The 21,035-nt window shown below is 38.0% G+C and overlaps 1 protein-coding gene across 1 annotated transcript; it reads right to left on the reverse strand.

The window, feature by feature from the left end:
• Positions 1–8,621: 8,621 nt before the first annotated feature.
• LOC107806936 (protein NO VEIN-like) lies at positions 8,622–11,844 on the reverse strand. Its single transcript, XM_016631211.2, has 2 exons — positions 10,599–11,844; positions 8,622–10,098 (listed from the first exon to the last, which is right to left on the reverse strand). The coding sequence occupies exon 2, from the start codon at positions 10,048–10,050 to the stop codon at positions 9,307–9,309; it is 744 nt and encodes a 247-aa protein (XP_016486697.1). The 5' UTR covers positions 10,051–10,098; positions 10,599–11,844; the 3' UTR covers positions 8,622–9,306.
• Between the last annotated feature and the right edge of the window lie 9,191 nt (positions 11,845–21,035).

Here is a 21,035-nt window from a genome sequence, read left to right on the forward strand (position 1 = left end):
GATTCAATCTGTGTTCATGAGATTTGTTGTTTGAATTTGTTTAGAAATTGATCATATTTGCTGTATTTTGGTTGAAATTGATTAGGTGAATTGGTTATAGCTGATGGGGGTAGATTGGTAAATTGTAGTACATTCAGGGGTAAAATGGTAATTGCAGTAAGGTCGGAGGGGTATTTTTGGAATTGAATATTCGAACAATTATTTAATCTAAGTGCTCTGTCCACTAGGCATTAACAATATTAAAATAATACATTGTGGGGGACAAGACATAAATTAGTGGGGAGATGATATAATTGTTTAATATAGTGGGGGACAAGACATAATGTAGTGGGGGAAATAATGTAATTATTTAAGTTAAGCATGAGAGACAAGATATAATGGTGTGGGGTTGATATATTTATTTAATGTAGTGGGGGACAAAACATGTAGGCATGGGGGACAAGGGAATTAAATAAGAAAAAACATTAAGTAGTGGGGACAAAACATGCAATTAGGGGAATATTTCGGGTTGGGGGTTCAAGACAAGAGTCTTGCTATAAATAAGAGTCATTTTGACATAGAAAAGGAACTAGGACTTGGACTTGGAGAGAAAAAAGGAAGAGACTTTAGAAGAAGAAACAAAAAAGAAAGTGGAGAGTGTTGACTGAATTTTGAGAAATCAGAATTTGAGAGCAAAAGAGAAAAACAAGTTGAACTTTTACTTGAATAATTTCCGTTTGCCTTTCCTTGAGTGTTATTTAAAATCAGTAAACTACTGCATCTTGTATCTGTCTCTCTTCTGCTTTGACTGCGATTGCATTCCGGTACTGCTGGTTTTTCAATCTGTTACTGGGTTATACTACTAGTCGTTACTGGTTTTGCTGTGTTGCTGAACCTGTTGTTGCTGTGTATTTATACTACTGCTGCTTCTACTGATCTTCATCTTCTTTCCTTGCTTTCCAAATACTAGGTACACAAACTGATACACTGGTTCATCTTGTAAGCTACTCGAAGCATGAATGCAAAAATGAGAAAGATTTGAAGTTGTAGTTTAATGTAGTCTTTTCTTTCTTTTACTGTCTGTATGTAGAACATTCTATGCGCTGCCCATGTAAATTCTTTAAACGACTCACTTTCGAAACTTAACTATAATAACTCGAAAGTATGTAAATAAAGTAGGAACTTTTCTTCATTTATTTTAGAGAAAAATGAAAAAATAAAAAATGTAGTCATTCTAAGATTATCCTTTTTTAAAAAAAAATAATGAGACGAGCCTCGCCAAATAAAAATGCAAATTGCGGGGCCCTCAATAATTGGTCATAATAAATACTTAGAATTTGGGACGGACTGTTTAGTGAATTTCACTGCCTTCCCCAAAGATAATAACGCGTTAGACTCTTTAGACGCGATTTAATTAAATTACATTCTTAAACTCGGGTGCACATTTATGTGACCCAAATCCAAATCTCAACGGAGTCGAAATGTGTCTCTAATCACGGGTATATTGATTGTGACGTGGTCCGAGATGCGTGTCCATGACGTTGCAAATCCCTTTAAAAAATAAGAATGAGATGAGCCTCGACAAATAAAAATACAAAATTGCGGGGCCCTCGGTAAATATTTGCTTTAAAATTGCTTAGACTTCGGGATAGGCCGCTTAGCGAACTCCATGGCCTTACCCAAAATAATAATACGCTAATCGCTTTAGGCACGCATTTTAAGAATCTTACCTTGTTAAACTCGGGTGCACATTTATGTGACCCAAATCCAAATCTCAACAGAGTTGAAATGCGCCAACAACCACGGGTGCATTGATGTGACGTGGTTCGAGATGTATTTCCACGATGTTGCAATTCTTGATAAAAATAATAATAATGACAAAAGCGGTTAAAAGTTAAAATTCGCATATAGGTTCAACATGTATTAAATCAGATAATCAAGCCGAATATGACAGTTGAGCGACCGTGCTAGAACTACGGAATTCGGGAATGCCTAACACCTTCTCGGTTAACAGAATTCCTTATCCGGATTTCTGGTTCGCGGACTGTTAAACATAGTCATTCTTTTCCTTGATTCGGGATTAAACCGGTGACTTGGGACACCCTAAATCTCCCAAGTGGCGAATCTGAAATAAATAAACAAATCCCGTTTCGATTGTCCTTTAATTGGAAAAACTCCTTCACCCCTCGCGGGGACGGAAAAATGAGGTGTGACAATATCTCATGATAATATCAGATAATAAACAAAGCCAAAAATAACAATTATTCTAAGCTCGAATTTCTAACCCTAAACCGGTGGTTCTGGGTATAGTCCCCAGCGGAGTCGCCCGAGCTGTCACACTTCCTTTTTGCGCGCCCGCGAGGGTGAAGGAGTTTTTTCCAATTAAAGGACAATCGAAACGGGATTTGTTTATTTATTTCAGAGTCACCACTTGGGAGATTTAGGGTGTCCCAAGTCACCGGTTTAATCCCGAATCGAGGAAAAGAATGACTCTGTTTAACAGTCCGCGAACCAGAAATCCGGATAAGGAATTCTGTTAACCCGGAAAAAGGTGTTAGGCATTCCCGAGTTCTGTGGTTCTAGCACGGTCGCTCAACTGTCATATTTGGCTTGATTATCTGATTTAATACATGTTGAACCTATGTGCAAATTTTAACTTTTAACCGCTTTTATATTACTATTATTTTTATCAAGAATTGCAACATCGTGGAAACACGTCTCGAACCACTCACATCAATGCACCCGTGGTTGTTGGCACATTTCAACTCTGTTGAGATTTGGATCTGGGTCACATAAATGTGCACCCGAGTTTAAGAAGATAACATTATTAAATACGCGCCTAAAGCGACTAGCGTATCATTATTTTGGGTAGGGCCGTGAAATTTGCTAAAGGCCCGTCCCGAAATCTAAGTACTCGAAATAACTATCCGTTGAGGGCCCCGCACTTTGGGTATTCTTGTTTGTCGAGACTCGTCTTATTCGTTATTTATTATTATTATTATTGTTATTATTGGGGGAATTTGCAACGTTGTGAAAACGCATCTCGAGCCACGTCACAATCAATGTACCCGTGATTAGAGACACATTTCGACTCCGTTGAGATTTGAATTTGGGTCACATAAATGCACACCCGTATTTAAGAAGGTAAGATTAATTATGCGCATCCTAAAGAAACTACGTATTGTTGTTTTAGAAAAAGGCCGTGAAAAATTCACTAAACGGCTAACTCCGAAGTCTAGTCAATGGTTATGTATTTATTGAGGGCCCCAGCGATGTGTGATTTATTTGGCGAGGCTCGTCTCATTTTTTATTTAAAAGGTCGTCCTATAGTGGCTATGTTTTCTATTGAGTTTGTCTCTAATAATGAAAGAAGAAGAACGGTCCAACTTTATTTACATGCCTACAAGTTAGTTATAGTCGGGTTCCGAATATGATTTGCCAAATCCGAAACATGAACGCGTGCATGGGCAGTCGTTTAGATATTATGGGCCCAGGCCCAGCACACACTGTATGGACTGGACCTGGGCTATTCCTTTTCCTATAAGGGCCTGTTAGTTCATTCGACTCAGGCCCAACATTTATAAGGCTGAAATAGAAACTGGTGATATTTTATTCTAATGGTATTGTTGCAAGTTATAGCGAGGCAGCCCGCTAAATGGAGTGAGATTAACTAGCAACGGACAGTTTAACACTTAATATGCGTTAGAAGATATGCTAATCACAAACACAGCTAAAATTCCAGATATTGTTTACTACATTCTCACTTCTTTTCTATCTACCAACATACATACATAAGGTGATACTAAGTAGCCATACGTGATGTCTAATTATACATGATGACTGCCTTCATTATCCTAATAGAAGATATGAACTATTATATATACAACTTTAATGTTCAATATACAGACTGAAACAAATTCGGAAAAAAAAACAACTTCAGCTCTTCATTTCTGTATTCATGTTTCAACTTCCAGCTTACATTGACAGTGTATTAGTGGTGTACCTGGTATTTGGGAAAGCAAGAGAAGAAGAGGAATGATCAGTGGAAGCAGTAGCATACACAGCAACAGCAGCAACAAGAAAGCATCAATCAGCAGCAACACAACCCAGCAGTCAGATTTTTTAAAATCAAAATAGGGAACCCAGTTTGCAGCCCAACAGCATCCCAAAACAAATACAGGCAAGGCAGAGAAGGAAACAGATGCAAAAGCAGTAGCCTCTGATTGTTATGTTCAAAATCCAGCAACTCTTATCTCTCTATTACTCTGAAAACAAACTGTCCTCTAAAGGTTGAAAGACCAGCCATGTTTTTGCTTTTCTTTTCTCTGTCTAAACTTAAAACTGTCCAGCCCCTTCTTAACTCTAAATCAACCTATTTATAAGCCAGAAATGGCAAGCCCCCCCAGGCTGCCTTTCCCCTCTGCCCATACCCCTTTAAACTAATCAACAATGCCCATGCCTAAATGTCTTTTCTTGATGCCCACTATATTGTTCCCCATGCTTGTCCTATTTGTTTTAATCAAGAGTCATGGGAGGGGTTATAGTATTAAAATAAACCCATGCCCTTATGTTATGTACCCCACTGACAATTAAACTAAGTTTAACAAATGACCCCTAGGCAGTCCTCAACTTTACAGCCTGTTAACATGCTACTAAACTCCCAAAATTACCCCTTAACCCTTGCATATTACTGTATTACCCTAACTCTTAACAGTCAGTATATAAACCCCTCTGAATTTAGCTAATCACTGAACTGACTGTATCAACTTAAGCCTAACACTGATTTCAGGTTGATCTGTTAAACTTCTACAGTTATACCCAATTCTCAGCCTAAGTTCAACCAATGATTCAAACTCAATCAAACAAGGGTGCCAATCAAATGGTATGAGTTGGTCATATTGGGAGCCAATCCTGACCAACTCAAAACCAGAATGCAAACAGGTCAACAGTCAACAAGCTAAGGCCAAAGCAATAATGAACAGGCTTCCATAGCAGACTATGAAGATCATGAGGTTACTGAACGAATGAGTAGTCTAGTTCGAAGACAAAACTGAACATATTCAACAGGTTCATTATAAGTTAGCATACAAATGTGGTGCTGGCAAACATACATGGAGGGTATTAATGAACTACTGTCCTGTTTCCTCTAATTTTCAAACAAGTTAATTGACGACACTTATTTAAACGACTATACAAGCTATAATAGACAGCAAACAATCAATAAAACACACAAAACAAGCTAAACATTACCTCAGGATTCACAGACTTGACTGAAAAATCAAAACAAACTAAACTAAACATGAAAAACATATAGAATTCATAGGGGAACAAAAGATAGGGAAAAATTTACCTCAGGGATTCGAAATCAATACTGACCCAGGCTCGAACTCGGGCTCGACCATTTTTAGGGTCGAATGGACTTTAATCGAAGTGTTCTCAACTGAGAACACCTCGGTTAAAGTCTATTAGACCCCGACCCTTTTGTTGATTTGGACAGACCCCCATAGATTTGAGTTCTAGGGTTCTTGGGGCTTGAATTAGGGGTTCAAGCCTTTCTGGTTAGATTCGAACGGAACCAAGGTCATTCAAGGGGTGAGGAAGGTCAGGAAGATGAACGGTGTGAATTTGGGCTTGGTTGGGGTGAGTTAGGTTTTTGCTCGAATCTTCGATTGAAGATTCGAGAAGCTGTAGGGTGATTCGAGGTAAATGGTTAACGGATTTGGAACGAGGCTGGTTAGGTGCATCAGGGGTGTTATTTTGGTAGTCATCGGAGTCGTGGTTGTCGGGTTTACGGTGGGGGAATCCTAAGGCGACTAGGGTTTGAAGGGGGTTTAAGGGGATGAGGATGAACAGTAGGCGAGAGGGGGTTTGGTTTGGGGCATGGGGTGATGGATTGGGTCTTATATACGGGGTGGGTGGTTTAATCCTGGCCGCTGGATCAATCAAGATCGATGGCCAGGATTAGGGGAGTTAACCAACACGGCGTCGTTTGGTTTAAGTAGGGGGGTCGGTGCGAACTGGGCAACGGGTCGGGTTCAGGGAATGGGTAAGGAAGATGTGATTTGAGCCGTTGGATCAATGTAGATGAACGGCGCAGATCAACTCGCCTAAACGACGTCATTTCAACTTAGCAGGGGCTGCACTGGACCGTCTGATTGAAACAAATCCACGGCTCAGATTTAGGCGCCGAAACGGCATCGTTTGATGCATCTGAGGGGTCAGGCGATTGGACTGGATCAATGCAATGGATTGGGCCTGATTTTCAATTGAATTTTTGGCCCAAATCCGGTATTTTCTTTCCTTATAATTAAACAAAAATTCCTAAAAACCAAAATTAAACTACACAAATATTAATTAACACCTAACAAAAATTATCACACGAATTAAAACATTTAATAAAATTACCATGACAACAAATAGAATAAAATGCATATTTTTTGTGATTTTCGCTTTTAAAACCAAATTATGGTTAATTAATTCCTAAATGCATGCAACATGTATTTTTGTATTTTTAACTATAGCAAGGCGAGCATTTACGGACAGAACAATTATCAAAATGTCACGCGAATTCTCAAAATTTTACCCGAAGGTAACTTATTTTATTTCTTTTTCGATTTCTTTTGGAGTAGTTTCCGTGAAGCAAAAATCACGTGCTCACAGGAGCCACAGTCTATTGCATGCTCTAGTGTTGCGTCTCCCTTTTAAGAACATTGTCGATTGGGATAACCCTCTCTGGCTTTGTTGAATAAGCTTTGTCCTCAGTTTCAGAATATTTCTTCGTTGGATTGTGAGTCATGTTGATATGCAAAATACCATCGCATCTCGTTAAGTCCAAGGGTTAATAAACAAGTTGAGTCAGTTTTTGAGTTATTCATTATGATGTTTGGGGACCATGTCCCGTTGTTTCCAAAATTGGGCATAAGTATTTTGTCACCTTTGTAGATGATTTTTCTCGAATGACTTGGATTTACTTTATGAAGAGCCGCTCTGAAGTGTTTACTCACTTTTCTGCCTTCTGTGCTGAAATCAAAACTCAATTTAATGCTTCGGTGCTGAAATCAAAACTCAATTTAACACTTAGGTGTGTATTCTAAGGATGATAATGCTAAAGAATACATGTCAGAGTTATTTTAGTCGTACATGAGACAACATGGTATTCTACATCAATCTTCATGTGTTGATACACCCTATTGCCTGTCATTTGAAGAAATCCTTATATGGCTTGAAGCGGAGTCCTCAGGCTTGGTTTGGTAAATTTAGTGAAGCAATTCAAGAATTTGGGCTGAAAAAGAGCAAATGTGATCATTCTGTCTTCTACAAGCAATCAACAACTGGATCTATTCTCCTTGTTGTATATGTGGATGACATTGTTATCACAGGAAGTGATTATGCAGGAATCTCTTCTCTCAAGTCTTTCTTGCATACTAAGTTTCATACAAAAGACTTGGGACAACTGAAATACTTCTAGGGAGTAGAAATAACAAGAAGCAAGAAGGGAATTTTTCTATCTCAGAGAAAGTATATTCTTGACTTACTAGCAAAAACTGGTAAGCTGACTGCCAAGCCTTGCAGTACTCCAATGGTTCCTAATTTGCATCTTATGAAAGATGATGACGATCCATTTAATGATCTAGATAGATACAGGAGGTTTAGTTGGGAGATTAAACTATATCACTGTGACTCGTCCAGATATTGCTTTTGCAGTGAGTATGGTTAGCCAGTTCATACTCATGCCTACAGTTAAACATTGGGAGGCTTTGGAGCAGATCCTATGTTACTTAAAAAGAGCTTCTGGACTTGACATATTATACAGCAATCACGGTCATTCTCGCATTGAATGTTGCAGATGCAGATTGGGCTAGATCCAAGATTGATAGAAGATCTACTACTGGTTACTGTGTATTTGTTGGTGAAAACTTGGTATCATGGAGAAGTAAGAAATAAAATATTGTATCTAAGTCCAGTGCAGAATCCGAGTATAGATCTATGGCACAATCAACATGTGAGCTAATGTGGATACATCACCTTTTAACTGAAATTGGGTTGAAGCATCCTACTCCATTAAAACTCTGGTGTGATAATCAAGTTGCACTCCATATTGCCTCAAATACAGTGTATCATGAAAGAACCAAACATATTGAAGTTGACTGTCATTTTATTCGTGAGAAGATTCAGGAGAACTTGATTTCCACTGGCTACGTGAAGACAAGAGAGCAGCTAGCTGATTTGTTCACTAAAGCATTGAATGGCACTCGAGTTGATTACCTTTGTAACAAACTGGGCATGATCAATATATATGCTCCAGCTTGATGGAGAGTGTTACAGAATGAACCTAGACACTTTACACAATGAACATAAATTGTTTTTGGTAGTGTACATAACCCATATATAGATAACAGATTTGTAGGAATCTTTTTTAATTTCTTTCCTTAGTTAGTACCTGATGTACATGTATATATATGTATCACTACGTGGAATAATACACCAAATTTGATTCTTTCATACCTTGTTAATTACAAGGACAAATTGCACAGCTTGCAAAATTCCACAATTTATAAGAATAATGCTTGCCTAGTTTCTAGGCACGATTCATAATAAACTCAATTTATATTTGTTATCACCTTCTAGTATACAAATTTTACTTGAATCAACAATGATATACTCAAGAAAATAAATACAAGGAACATCTCCATATACATTGCTATCATTTCTAAAATGAGACTTATAGTATACAACGAAGCAGTTAGCTGAAATTACTGGTTCCCCGAGGTGAAACTGCTCTCCAGCTCAAGCTTCTCCAACAACGTTAGGTCAATATTTAACTATGTTGCGCGAACTCTCCAAAACAGCTGCCGAATCGGTGTTGAATCCTTCAAAAATTCACTATTTTTGGAGGATCCGACACACACCCATTAATATTTTCGGAGAGTCCAAGCAATATAGATATTTAACGTAAATTCTTTAATGCAACACTTTGATAATGACTTGCTGCTCAGCCGGCAACTGAATGATGCAAGCCTGGACAATTTCTTATTCTCTATCATCTGCTAAAACTTTAGTCCAGATGATTGAGTTCTTGTATGATGGTATGAAGTAACAGAAATTAGTGTATCATTCTAATATACATCTTAAAGAGTATATCATCATTTGGATATTGTGAGAGCTAACTGAAGTTTATCAAGCTGACAAAGTCTGAGTGGGTTTTTGTATACTGTCACTGCTGCTGAATTATTGGGCAATAATACAGCATGGGCAACACTAAAAGATTCACCTTTCTTAACTGCAAACTGCCATTCCCTCAAGCTAATTGAAACCAATCCTTTCCCATCATTCTAGTTGCCTTTCTTCTATGTATTCGTCATCTCCCACAACAAGGTCATAGGGAAGCCCCGTTTCGTTGGTTCCAAGCCTGACAGTTTCCCATTGAGCATCAGTTGTGCCTACATACAGCTGATCTCTTTCTGTCACATCAGATGAACTATAATTCACGTCTTGTGGTTCAGTCATGGGATGAGAAGAATCGAATGCCTCCTTCATAGTAATAGGTACGAGCACATTACATAGATGATCAGCATCTTGTGAACCTACTACAACTGCATCTGCTGCTGGACCGTTGTCCGCATTCTCCACACAAGTCATCTCAGTTGGAGGCAGCTCGCGTATTTTGATTACAATTTCTTCCACTGTCTCCTCTTTAGATTGTATGCCACGCGCTGCCTCTGACTTCGCAACACACACACTAGAGCGTCGAAAACCAGGAGCACTTTTCCAGTCCGTAGGTGGCCAGTTTGAGATGATTCCTGGTCTCTTCTTGATTTTCACAGGGTTTTTCTCATCAATTGTTCTAGAAGAGCTCATCATCCCTGTCTCACTATCTGCTGACAATGGAACAATTGCAAGTGACCAAACAGATTCTCCTGCAGGAAGCTTAGGCATTTTCTGGCTATTCAAAATGAAAAACTCAGTTTGCTCCTCATTGGAACCTGATTCTGCCATAGTTGTGATCATATGAAGAAAGTTTGCCAAGTGCAAGTCGGGAGTTCCAGAAGAAAACAGACGAGAAATCTCCATGAATATTGAGTGAGAATCTGATTCTTGAGTGGCATACAAGATGTTTCCCTGTCAAAGAGTAAAAAAAAACAAATTATCTATACATACTTTTGTTTTTATGAGGAATAAGATTTCAACTAATAAAGATTTGGGCAGAACTACAAGTAGACATCCGAAAAGTAAGTGTTATCTACACATTCTTAATAATGTTAGATTTCCATGAACAACTGGGAAAGGGAAAACCCATATCTAACAAACATGCATTGTAAGTTTATGAAATATTCAGACTAAAAAGATCCGGAAATTGAAAGGGAAGAAAAGCAAAAAACACAAACGAGACAATAGACATAACTCAAGATTTGTACATCACTATGTAGAAGTGCTACGGTCTTGGTCTACATAGGAGTGGTCTTACATATTTATTCAATCTGATTATCTGACCATTAGATAATCCTTTTTCATAAGAGTTCAATGAGGTTTCAAATAACACATGGCTTTTCCAAAAACATCTCATGTATGTAACACAATATGGATATAAGAACCCATATATGCTGTCATGATTAGAATACCTCTAGAAGACAATTGCATTCAAACCGTTTCTTCGATGCTATGTGAGAGCTTTTTTATAACATTCCTGTAGAACAACTTTTCTACAACAACAATCTGTAGGTATTTCAAGATGTGAAATCCAGACCGGCTGAGCTGCAAATACTTGTCTGGATGAACACTATAAATATAGCGTTGAGCATATGGAAGAGCCCAGTTGACCACTGAAGCTACAAAGCTAGAGTCTGTTGCACCATCAAATATTGCTTCACGAGTTACAACCTGCAAAAGAACAAATACTAAATGATTCAAATTGACCTCAAAGTCGTGTTCTCTAAGTCTGTCCCAATTTCAGGGTCTTAATATGACTAGGCACAGGTATTAAGGCGAGAGTGAAGTTTTATCGTAATTAAGCAAGTACTGGTCAAAAAATTGGAGAAAACTTTAACTTTTCGAAAAGTTTAACTTTCTTTGATGAATAAGTTGGATGAATGATACCTTTTTTTTTTTTTTTTTTGGCCCCCAGGGCCTAGCTCAAGTGGCAAAGGGTAGCGGATTTGTGTCTTAGGTCACAGGTTCAAGCCCCTACACCATGCAAAGCAAAGCCTGGTATTTAAGAGGAGAAGGGTAGAGGGGCGGGCCAATTATCCACCGAATTTCGAAGACTGCGGTTGGTACAAAGGATCGGCCCCAGATGTATTTTTGGTCATCAAAAAAAATGATGTACCTTTTTTTTTGTGTAAGATACTAAGAAAGTATAGAATTGTATGAAAGTGGACATCAACTGGAGTAATCCAAAACAGTATAGCTATAGTATAGAAAATGTGGGACAAAGGAAGTAAACATCAATATCTGCATACTGTGTCATGAACATGAGGAAAGCAGAGAACATTTGTTTGTTAGGTGTGTCTTTGCTCAGAACATATGGAGCAAAATTGGATGCTGGATGAAACAGGATTATAGAGTGACAACAACCTGGGAGCAACACTTACAATGGATTCTACAGAATGCCAAAGAGAGAACTCAGAGGGCAAAAATATTTCGGATGGTCTATGCAGAAGTCTCACATGCCATCTGTATAGAAAGGAATATGTTGTTTGACTAACAAAGAATAACATGTTGTTTATTTTGATGATCTTTGTTTGACTAGAGAAAACTCTGTGACACTGAGCTGGAAAAGAAAGGAAAAAGTGTTCATCGTGTGTGGTTCACTCTTCTTATGCACTCTCTCCCAACTAACTTGTCCTTGTTGTTACTCCTCTGTTTTAATGTGATGGTCTTTCTATTTTGGGACATCCCAAAATATTTAATTAGTTTAACCGAAGATTTACACTTTCTGGTCAAACAGTTTCAGCAGCTACTTAGCACATGGGTGATAAATTAAAATAATTGAGTTTGAGAACTTACAGATTTGTCATACTTTTTTCTTTTTCTTTCCAAAGGAGATGGTCTTACTGAAATTGGTGTGATTCAGACATTTTTTTTTTGATAAGTGGTGTGATTCAGAAGTAATCTAGTACACGATGGATAAATTTAAGCAAAACTAATTTAGGAACTAGATAACATGACGTAGATATAGGAGAGCCTAGTGGGCATCTTAGATCTGTCTCTTTCAAAACAGCAACTCTTTCTCCTGTATGCAAAGGGATGGCGGTGTAACTTAGCTTATCTCTGATAGAGAACACCTGTTTAGTTAAGTGTTCAAACATGTATTTTGGACAAGTTTAACGGAGTCTTTATGTATTTTGCCCAATAAAAATTGGAAACTACAGTAATAGCTCAACAATAGAGCAATTTTAGTAGCGTTGAGCATCTTACATGCTCCAATTTTTTTAAATGTACTTGATGTCACTCCTCCTTTTTACAGCTACACCCCGTAAGAGCGTAAAAGAGTTTTTCCATTTAAAGGACAATCGGAACGAGATTTAACTATTAATTATTCAGAGTCGCCACTTGAGAGATTAATGGTGTCCCAAGTCACCGATTGAATCCCGAACCGAGGAAATTTATGACTCTGTTAACAGTCCGCGAACTAGAAATCCCAGTAAGGAATTCTGTTAACCCGGGAGAAGGTGTTAGGCATTCTCGAGTTCCGTGGTTCTAGCACGGTCGCTTAATTGTCGTATTTGATTTTATCTAATTTTAATACATGCTAGTTTATATGCCTTTTATTCGTAACCCGCTTTTATTATTATTTATTTTAAAAGAGTTACGACGTAGTGAAAACGCGTTTCGAACCACGTCACAATCAATGCACCCGTGATTGTCAACACATTTTGACTTTGTCGAGATCTAGATTTGGGTCGCATCAATGCGCACCCGTGTTTAGGAAGGTAATTTTATTAAGAGCGTGTCTAAAGCAACTATGTGTTCGCACTTTGCGAGGGCCATGGAATTTGCTAAATGGCACACCTCGAGTTCTAAGGATAAACAAGATCAATTAAACAAGAGCCATGCAACTTGAGATTTCATTCGGCACGGCGCACCCCGAACTATTAAATCGAATTAACCGAAAACGAACAAAGACCTATATTTGTTAACTAAAAAAAACACTCAAGTCTACAATGGGAAACTAACAGAATGAAGGCTAAAGATTTTTAATGGAAAGGCCTAATCTCGATGCAAGGCCCAACAGATAATCCTTAAGGCTTAGCGTACTGGTCCGCATGACCAAAGTCTGCAATTCATTTCAAGCAGACCCGCGGTCCATTTGAATTCACGATTTCCCAAGAGCTTAAGCCAAGATGAAATCTGAAACTAAATACAATTAGCAATATCTGACTCGCATCCCATTCCTAACACGGATGTTAACATAATAATTCCTCTCTTAGATGTAAGGACAAACTTTTATTCAGTTCACTCATTCAAACACCCCAGCCCCTGCGGAATCATAACTTTCAGTACATGGGAGCATATCATCAAATACCAATTCATACTAGTTATTCGGATCAAATCAGGCAAAACGACTTTAGAGAGCACGACAAGCAACATGACTCATGCACTTTAAATAGCAAGCATTGTGTCACCACACTCCCAAACCCAAATTCAGTGATTACAAACCAATTGCATTTCTGCACGCAGGCTAATGATGACCCTAAACTATAACAGAAGCCTTCAATTTATCCATATGCACATGAGAACACCAGGTTCATTACCTCTTTTTGCAAAATAAGGTAAACAGAACTCTGCACCCAATTAAGACCAAACAGAGAGAACTTAACCAACATCAAGAAAAATCTATGAACGAGAACTGAAGCTTAAGCTAAACCCGAACATCCTGACTCGTGGCTGTAAACTAAAGGAAATGATCGATTAATTCCAATTCATTCTAAACCAAGAGTTGCAACATATCTTAAAAGAATCTAGCAAAAACCATTTCGTCACATTTCAGCACTGTAAGGCATGTAAAAGCAATATCATGGATTTCTGGACAATGTGAACAATGACTAATTAACCTATTATTGTATAGACCCGCATGACCTACAGGTTAGCATCTCAGAGAACTCGAATGCCAAGGGAAGAATTCCAACAGATGACTGACAACAGTTTCAAAGTCAATCTTAAGAGCTTAAGTTTCAAAAGCTTCAACAGTTTCAAAAGTAAGCAGCTGAAGGGAAGCGCACATAGACAGACAAAATGATTTAGGCATTTCTAGCAGACTTCTCGTGAGATCCTATTCCGACAGAAACTAATATCAGCTCAAATGCAACGTTTATATTCATACTGTCATGTTCAAAACCAAGCAAACCTATGATTCATCTTCCAAATTTAACAAGGCAGGAGTGATTTCCCATTGTCAAACTGACCGAGTTATAACAACTATTTGGAATCGACGAAATCTGGACTCAAATGAAAACTCGATAACATAATAATAGTTAAACCATATAAGCGGAAAATGACCTCTCAAAATCGACTTCAACTAGCTAAAAATACTCAAATACATCACACTGTCACGAACAGATTTAGTCAGCAAGGAATTCGATCATAGCACAAATAGAGCACTCGAGACAGAAACACATAGTTCAAGATAATGAAGCGGAATAGAATCGCAAGAACTGAGAGGTGAAGGATGAACCTGAAATTTAGAATTTCTTTTAATAACAAAATCGAAGTCGATTACACAGTTTCGACTCCAAAAACTATCACAAGAACACGATGGCAGATCAAAGCTCGAAGAATAGCAAATCAGTAGCAGTTGAGTAGAAGTACGAGGTTTGAACAACGACGAACTCAACAATTCTCAACCGAGCTCCATTTTAAAACCAAAACCCAGACTGGAATGAAAATTAAACTAGCTTCACCACTAACTGTTCCTCTCCGGTTTTGACAGGGAAAAGAAAAATTCAAACTACTTTCTTTTTTGTATATTTTATAGAATGGAACTAAGCTAAAATTAACCATAGAGAAGAAGAAGAAAGACTATCTTTTAACCTCAGTCTTCTTCTCCAAAATTCTTCCCTCCTCAAAGAATCAGATTCAATCCTTTTATGAAACGAACCCCGGATGAATGTAGGGCTCGGATTGAATGAAATCAATCCGATGCCTCACATTCATCCAACGTATCATCTCTAGGACCTTCCAATCGCGTGCTTCCTCTCAAAATCGAGCGAGTGAACAGAAGCAAATCTTGGCATCAGAAAATCTGTTAGCAACAACAAGAGGATAGGTAGAGGGACGCGTGGGTTGTGGATTTGAGGCTCACTCGCCATGGATTTGCCGATTTATTGGGACAAATTTGAAGCCTAACTTGCGTGTTCTTCAGAGACGAAGAACAGTCGCGGAGGGGTGGGTTTCTGGGATTAGGGGTCCGTGGCTTTGACTGGATTTCATGTGGGTATATGGGCAGGTCGGGTCATGGGCAAGGAGGGTGATTTGGGCTAGGGTAGGGATGGGTGTTGATTTTGGGCTGGGATCCGTTTGGGCTGGGGTTTTTAAGAACGGATTTGGCCCAGATTTTGGGTCCTTTATTAAGACCATATTTCTACTTATATATTTTTTATTTTCCTCTTTTATTTCCTTTTTCTCATTTTTAAAATATTTTATAATTTTTTCTAATTTTTGTAAAGATGTAAAACTAACATGAAATCCTAATTATTTCAAAACAAAGATTAATTAATTCCTAAAATTATTTAAAAAAAATTATTTCATGACAAATGCAAAAGTGAACTAGTTTTGTGATTTTTCATGTTTTGTTCTAAACAAATTAACCCTTAATTGATACTAAAATATAAAATTAAAACCTAAATGCAAAATGCATATTTTGTATTTTTATATAAATTAAAATGCGACAATTATCAAAGAAGTGACACCGAAATGCACAAAAATTGTGAAAATAAAGAAAAATTATTTCGTTGGAATTTTTTGGGAATTCTTCATATATAGGGCAAAAATCACGTGCTCACAGCTGCCCCTCTTTGCTCGGAAACGCGAAAGGTTTCCGGGCAAAGACAAGTGAGTAAATACGAGCGATTTTTGCCCGTTTGAAAATTCCGTGCGAAGCATTTTCGAAAAGTTTGACCGCATCCTGCTTCGGAGGTTGCCTACATATCCTGGGCTAAACAGGAATCAGGTCAGTGTAGTTCGGGAATGACTGGTAGCTGGGACTACTGGGAGCTGTGATTTCACTGCGATTGCTGTTGCTGCTGCTTGCTGACTTCCCTTATTACACCGTGTAAAAATAAAAGAAGTTAGACTAAGCTATGAACTATGAATTACAAAAGTCCTATCTAGATTCTTCAAACTTTCTCTTGTACTTCCTTGCTGCCTTGTTGTCTTGTGTTGCCTCATTGTCTTGTGTTTTCTCGCTAAAATTCCCTGTTGCTATTTCAACTGGTTAACTGAGATGTTATTCCCTCTCTCCAAACTGCTGAACTTGAGTAATCTTGAACTCTAATGTATTCCTCTATTATCCAGGCGGGCTCCTGACTTTGACTACTTAAAAATTTAATACCTCCATTCTTCAGGCGGGCACCTGCATTTGAACTTTGAAATTGAATGTATCACCTCTGTTATTCAGGCGGGCTCCTGACTACTGAACTTGAACTGAATGTATTCCTCTGTTATCCAGGCGGGCTCCTGACTTCATAAAAATAAACGAACCAAGAAAAACGTTCTGTCCCAGTTTGGAAACTGGGTACATGTTACTTGATATTAATAAGAATTTGATTAAAACTTGACTTGAAATACCTCTATTATACAAGCGGGCTCCTGACTTCCGAAACTTGAATTGTATGCCTCTGTTCTTCAGACGGGCTCCTGACTTCAAAAAGACAAAGAAATCGATTGAAAACTAAAATTTGAATTGTATCACCTATGTTCTTCAGGCGGGCTCCTGATTGCTGAATTTGAAATTGAATATATTCCTCTATTATCCAGGCGGGCTCCTGACTTCACAAAAATAGACAAAACAAAGAAAACTTTCTGCCCCAGTTTGAAAAACTTTTCACTAAAACTTGAATTATGATAAGATTGAAATGCAACTTTTAAAAATTTAAAGACTAAAATGTATCTTAAAATTTAAAACTTTATCTTAGGTGAAAAATTCATCAGACTAAGATTCTCATCTTAGGTGAAAGATTCGACGGACTAAGATTTATCTTTATCTTAGGTGAAAAATTCATCAGACTAAGACTCTCATCTTAGGTGAAAGATTCGACGGATTAAGATTTATCTTTATCTTAGGTGAAAAATTAATCAGACTAAGATTTTTGTCTTTATCTTAGGTGAAAAATTCATCAGACTAAGATTTTCATCTTAGGAGAAAGATTCAACAGACTAAGATTTTTATCTTTATCTTAGGTGAAAAATTCATCAGACTACGATTTTCATCTTAGGAGAAAGATTCAACAGACTAAGATTGTGACTCTAGGAGATAATTCATCAGACTAGGTCCGTTTTTGCGTGATCCCGACTTTCTTAATTTTCCAAATTCCAACTTCCTTTCTTTTCAAATTCTGCCTTCCTTTCTTGTTCCCAAATTATGCCTTCCTTTTTTTTTCGACTTCTGCCTTCCCCTTCTTTAAATTATGCCTTCCTTTCTTTCTCCTCAAATTCTGCCTTCATCTTTTCCCAAATAATGCCTTCCTTTCATTTTTCCAACTTTTGCCTTTATCTTAGGTGAAAGATTCATCAGACTAAGATTTTTATCTTAGGTGAAAAATTCAACAGACTAAGATTTCTTTATCTTAGGTGAAAAATTCATCAAACTAAGATTTCTTTTAACCATTTTCCTTCAAAATTTGTTTTATCTCCCACTAACTTGAATTATCTTCTTTTAGAACTGCTTTCCTAAAAACTGGTGTTATCCTCCTTCACAAAAACACTTCCCTAAAAACTAGTGTTTCATTCCTCCAAAAATTACTTTTCTTAGAACTGGTGTTTCTTTCCTGAAAACTACTTCCCTCTCTTTTTCTCTTTTTTTTTTGAAACACTTGTATTGACCTTCATGTTCTTCAGATGGGTACCCGAGAAGAAGAAACAAAATTCAACACGACAGAAAATTTTCTGCCCCAGTTTGATAATCCTCCTATAGCATATCTTTCTGCCATCAATAACATTTCCATGCCCCTGTTTCAAATCAAAGAAAATTCTGTCAGTTTAAAAGTACGGTGGTTGGTTGTGGCACTCCCACTGAGATGGCTTTCCTTTTCTCCTTTCCATGCTTTGCGTGGTCCGACCATCTTTGAAACTTGGCTGATAACTTCCGCCCTTCTTGACGACTATCTCTCAATTATTACTTCTAGTCTTCTTATCTGACCCCATATGTTTTCTGTGACAACTGATTCTTCTTGAAGGTCTTGCATGTTTACTGATTAACCATTTTCCCCGTCATCTATGTCACTGAAATACCCTTTTTCCCCGTTCAATCCCAATACCCTCTATCTGTTGCATTATCCCTGAACCGACATCTACCAAACTTTGTGTTTCATAAGGATCCCAAAGTATGTTGATTATCACCAGCTCAGTGCTCTTGTCATTTTTTCTGACTTGTGACCCCATTTTGTGCAATTGGAAAGCTGGTGGAAAATTTTGAAGTCATTCCTCACTTGTTACGACCAAAAGACTCAAAAAGGGGAAATAAACAAAACAAAAGGAGCAGAGTAAAGGACAATAGAAAGAGATGATTCCTAACAAGAAAACTACACAGTAGAAACCTATCGGATGTGGATACCGACTCTAATGACCTTGACATGCACCTGCGACCTATTTTGTTAAGCAAATCTGATGTTCATCTCTTGTTGTTCCTTTTTGCCATGAAACTGGGCTTCATTGCTCCGCTTATCCAATTTGATTTGCATTCCTTATTCGGCTTGTAGTGCCCCAAATGGTTTTCACCATCAAACCTCTCTCATTTCGCTCTTTCTCTTAACTTACTATCGCCTCAAGGTGCCCGTGAAGGTTTTCACCAATAAGACTCTCTCATTTTTTATTTCTCTCAGCTTTCATCACCTTGCGATACCCATGAGGATTTTCATCAATAAGATTCTCTCATTTTCATTTCCCTTGTTTGGACCGGAGTGTTGCCCCTGACAGGAACTACCTTACCTGCTTGACTTGGCATTTCTCAAAGACTGATCAGAAGGTCTTTCTTTGGACCGTAATGTAGGCTTTTGGATGGGTTAGAAAGAAAGGGTATTAACGGCTCAAAACAATTTCAAAATGGGTTAAAATTACAACCTTCGGAATCCAACTTCTCACAACAACCACAATTTTTGCCCCAATTTCTTGCTTGGGGACTTTTGGATTTTTGTTTTGGTATGACTGAACCTCAGAGAGGTTGCCTACGTACCCTTTCGGGATCAAGTCAAACTTAGTTCACGTCATAGAAACTACGTTGTTGCGATTTTCTTTCTCTCTCTTTCTTTTCTTTCTTTTCTCTTTTTTTTTTCTTTTTCCTTTCTTTTCTTCATTTTCTTTCTTCTCTTTCTTTCTTTTCTTTTCTTTTCTTTTCTTCCCCTTTTTTTCCCTTTTTCCTTTCTTTCTCCTTTTCCTTTCTTCATTTTCCTTTCTTTTTTCTTTTTTCTTCTTTTTCCATTTGTGTATCTCCGACACTTGCATTTCTTTAATTGTGCCGTTGATTCCGAAAGAGGGGTATGAAAGAAAACAAATAAGGCTCAAGGAGATGACAAAATGGTAACGTGTTTAGATAGCAGAACAAAACGCCTTCGCCATTTCAAACTTCAAAATATGCCAAATACAAACGAGTACAATCAGAATAATGAAACCATACACATCATCTCTTGACCGCATCGGAATTGACGGCCATTTCCACACATTTTCCTTCTACATCTGTCAGATATAATGTGCCATTCGACAACACTCTTACTCTTATTACCACGACTGGCCCCCTGTTAATTTGGCCAACATGCTTTTACGGGGATTTTTATGTTTTACTTGCCCCAGTTTCACATGGTTCGGGCGTCAAACAATCTCAAAATGTCCCAATCTGTTCTCATTTCCTCAAGTGTCCTTATCGTTTTCAAAATGGTCTCATTGCTTCGCAACTTTTGAAGATCAGACTGAGAATTATGTGTGCATGTCATGTCATTAGAACCGGCAAAAGGCAAAACAAAAAGTTAGAAAAGAACTAAACAAAGAAAATGATTGGGAGTAACAATAGATCGGAATTTGTATTAGACAAACGATGAAACAGTTCGAATAACAAGACAAAACAGAACAAACTGGATTGCAACCCTAGAATGAACTGAAACAAACCTAGACAACCCTAGACAACCCTAGACAAACCACTACGACTAAACAAACTAGACAAAAATGAAAGGATAGGAGGGTTTGAACACAAGACAATATCCAGATTACAACCCTGCAAATAATCCGGACAACAGAAATGACAGCCAAATGGACCACCAAAGCTCCTCCCCAGCTGACTTAGGAATGGAGCGTCTTTCCAATTACAAGCACGGCATCTTAGCCACTAAGCTTCGCATCCATATTGTCATGACCACTATCTGCTTCAGTATTTTCAACTCCATTCAACAAGTTCCCAAGAGTATTCTCATACCCCATGTCACCGGGCATCATCCCCACCAAGTGTGCCTCCTCATGTAAGGGATGCAGTGTGATATTCTGGGTGCCACTGTCTTGAATCAAATTTTCCTGGATCATCCTTTCTATTTCTCTTTTCAAATCCCGACAATTTTCCACATTGTGCCCCAGAGCATTGGAGTGGTATTCACACCTTTTAGATGAGTCAAAGCTTCTCGCACGTCGGTCTACCTGATTTGGAGGAATGGGTGCAATCATGTCATGTTGTTTTAACTTCTCAAATAAGCTTGCATAGGACTCTCCTATTGGTGTAAAACTATCTTTCAACCTTTGGCCCCTTCTGTACCCCTGGCTTGGATGTGGGTTACAAGGTAATTGAAAATTTTGCAGAGGCTGGTAGAGATTTTGTGATACTCGTGCTCACTTTCTTGGGTGATTTGGTGGCTAGGCAGCATACT

This window comes from Nicotiana tabacum, chromosome 7 (genome assembly GCF_000715075.1).
Source record: "Nicotiana tabacum cultivar K326 chromosome 7, ASM71507v2, whole genome shotgun sequence".
NCBI lineage: Eukaryota > Viridiplantae > Streptophyta > Magnoliopsida > Solanales > Solanaceae > Nicotiana > Nicotiana tabacum.

Excerpts from the sequence above, each read along its gene's own strand:
- LOC107806936 (XM_016631211.2), bottom strand. The coding sequence starts at position 10,050 with ATGGAGATTTCTCGTCTGTTTTCTTCTGGAACTCCCGACTTGCACTTG.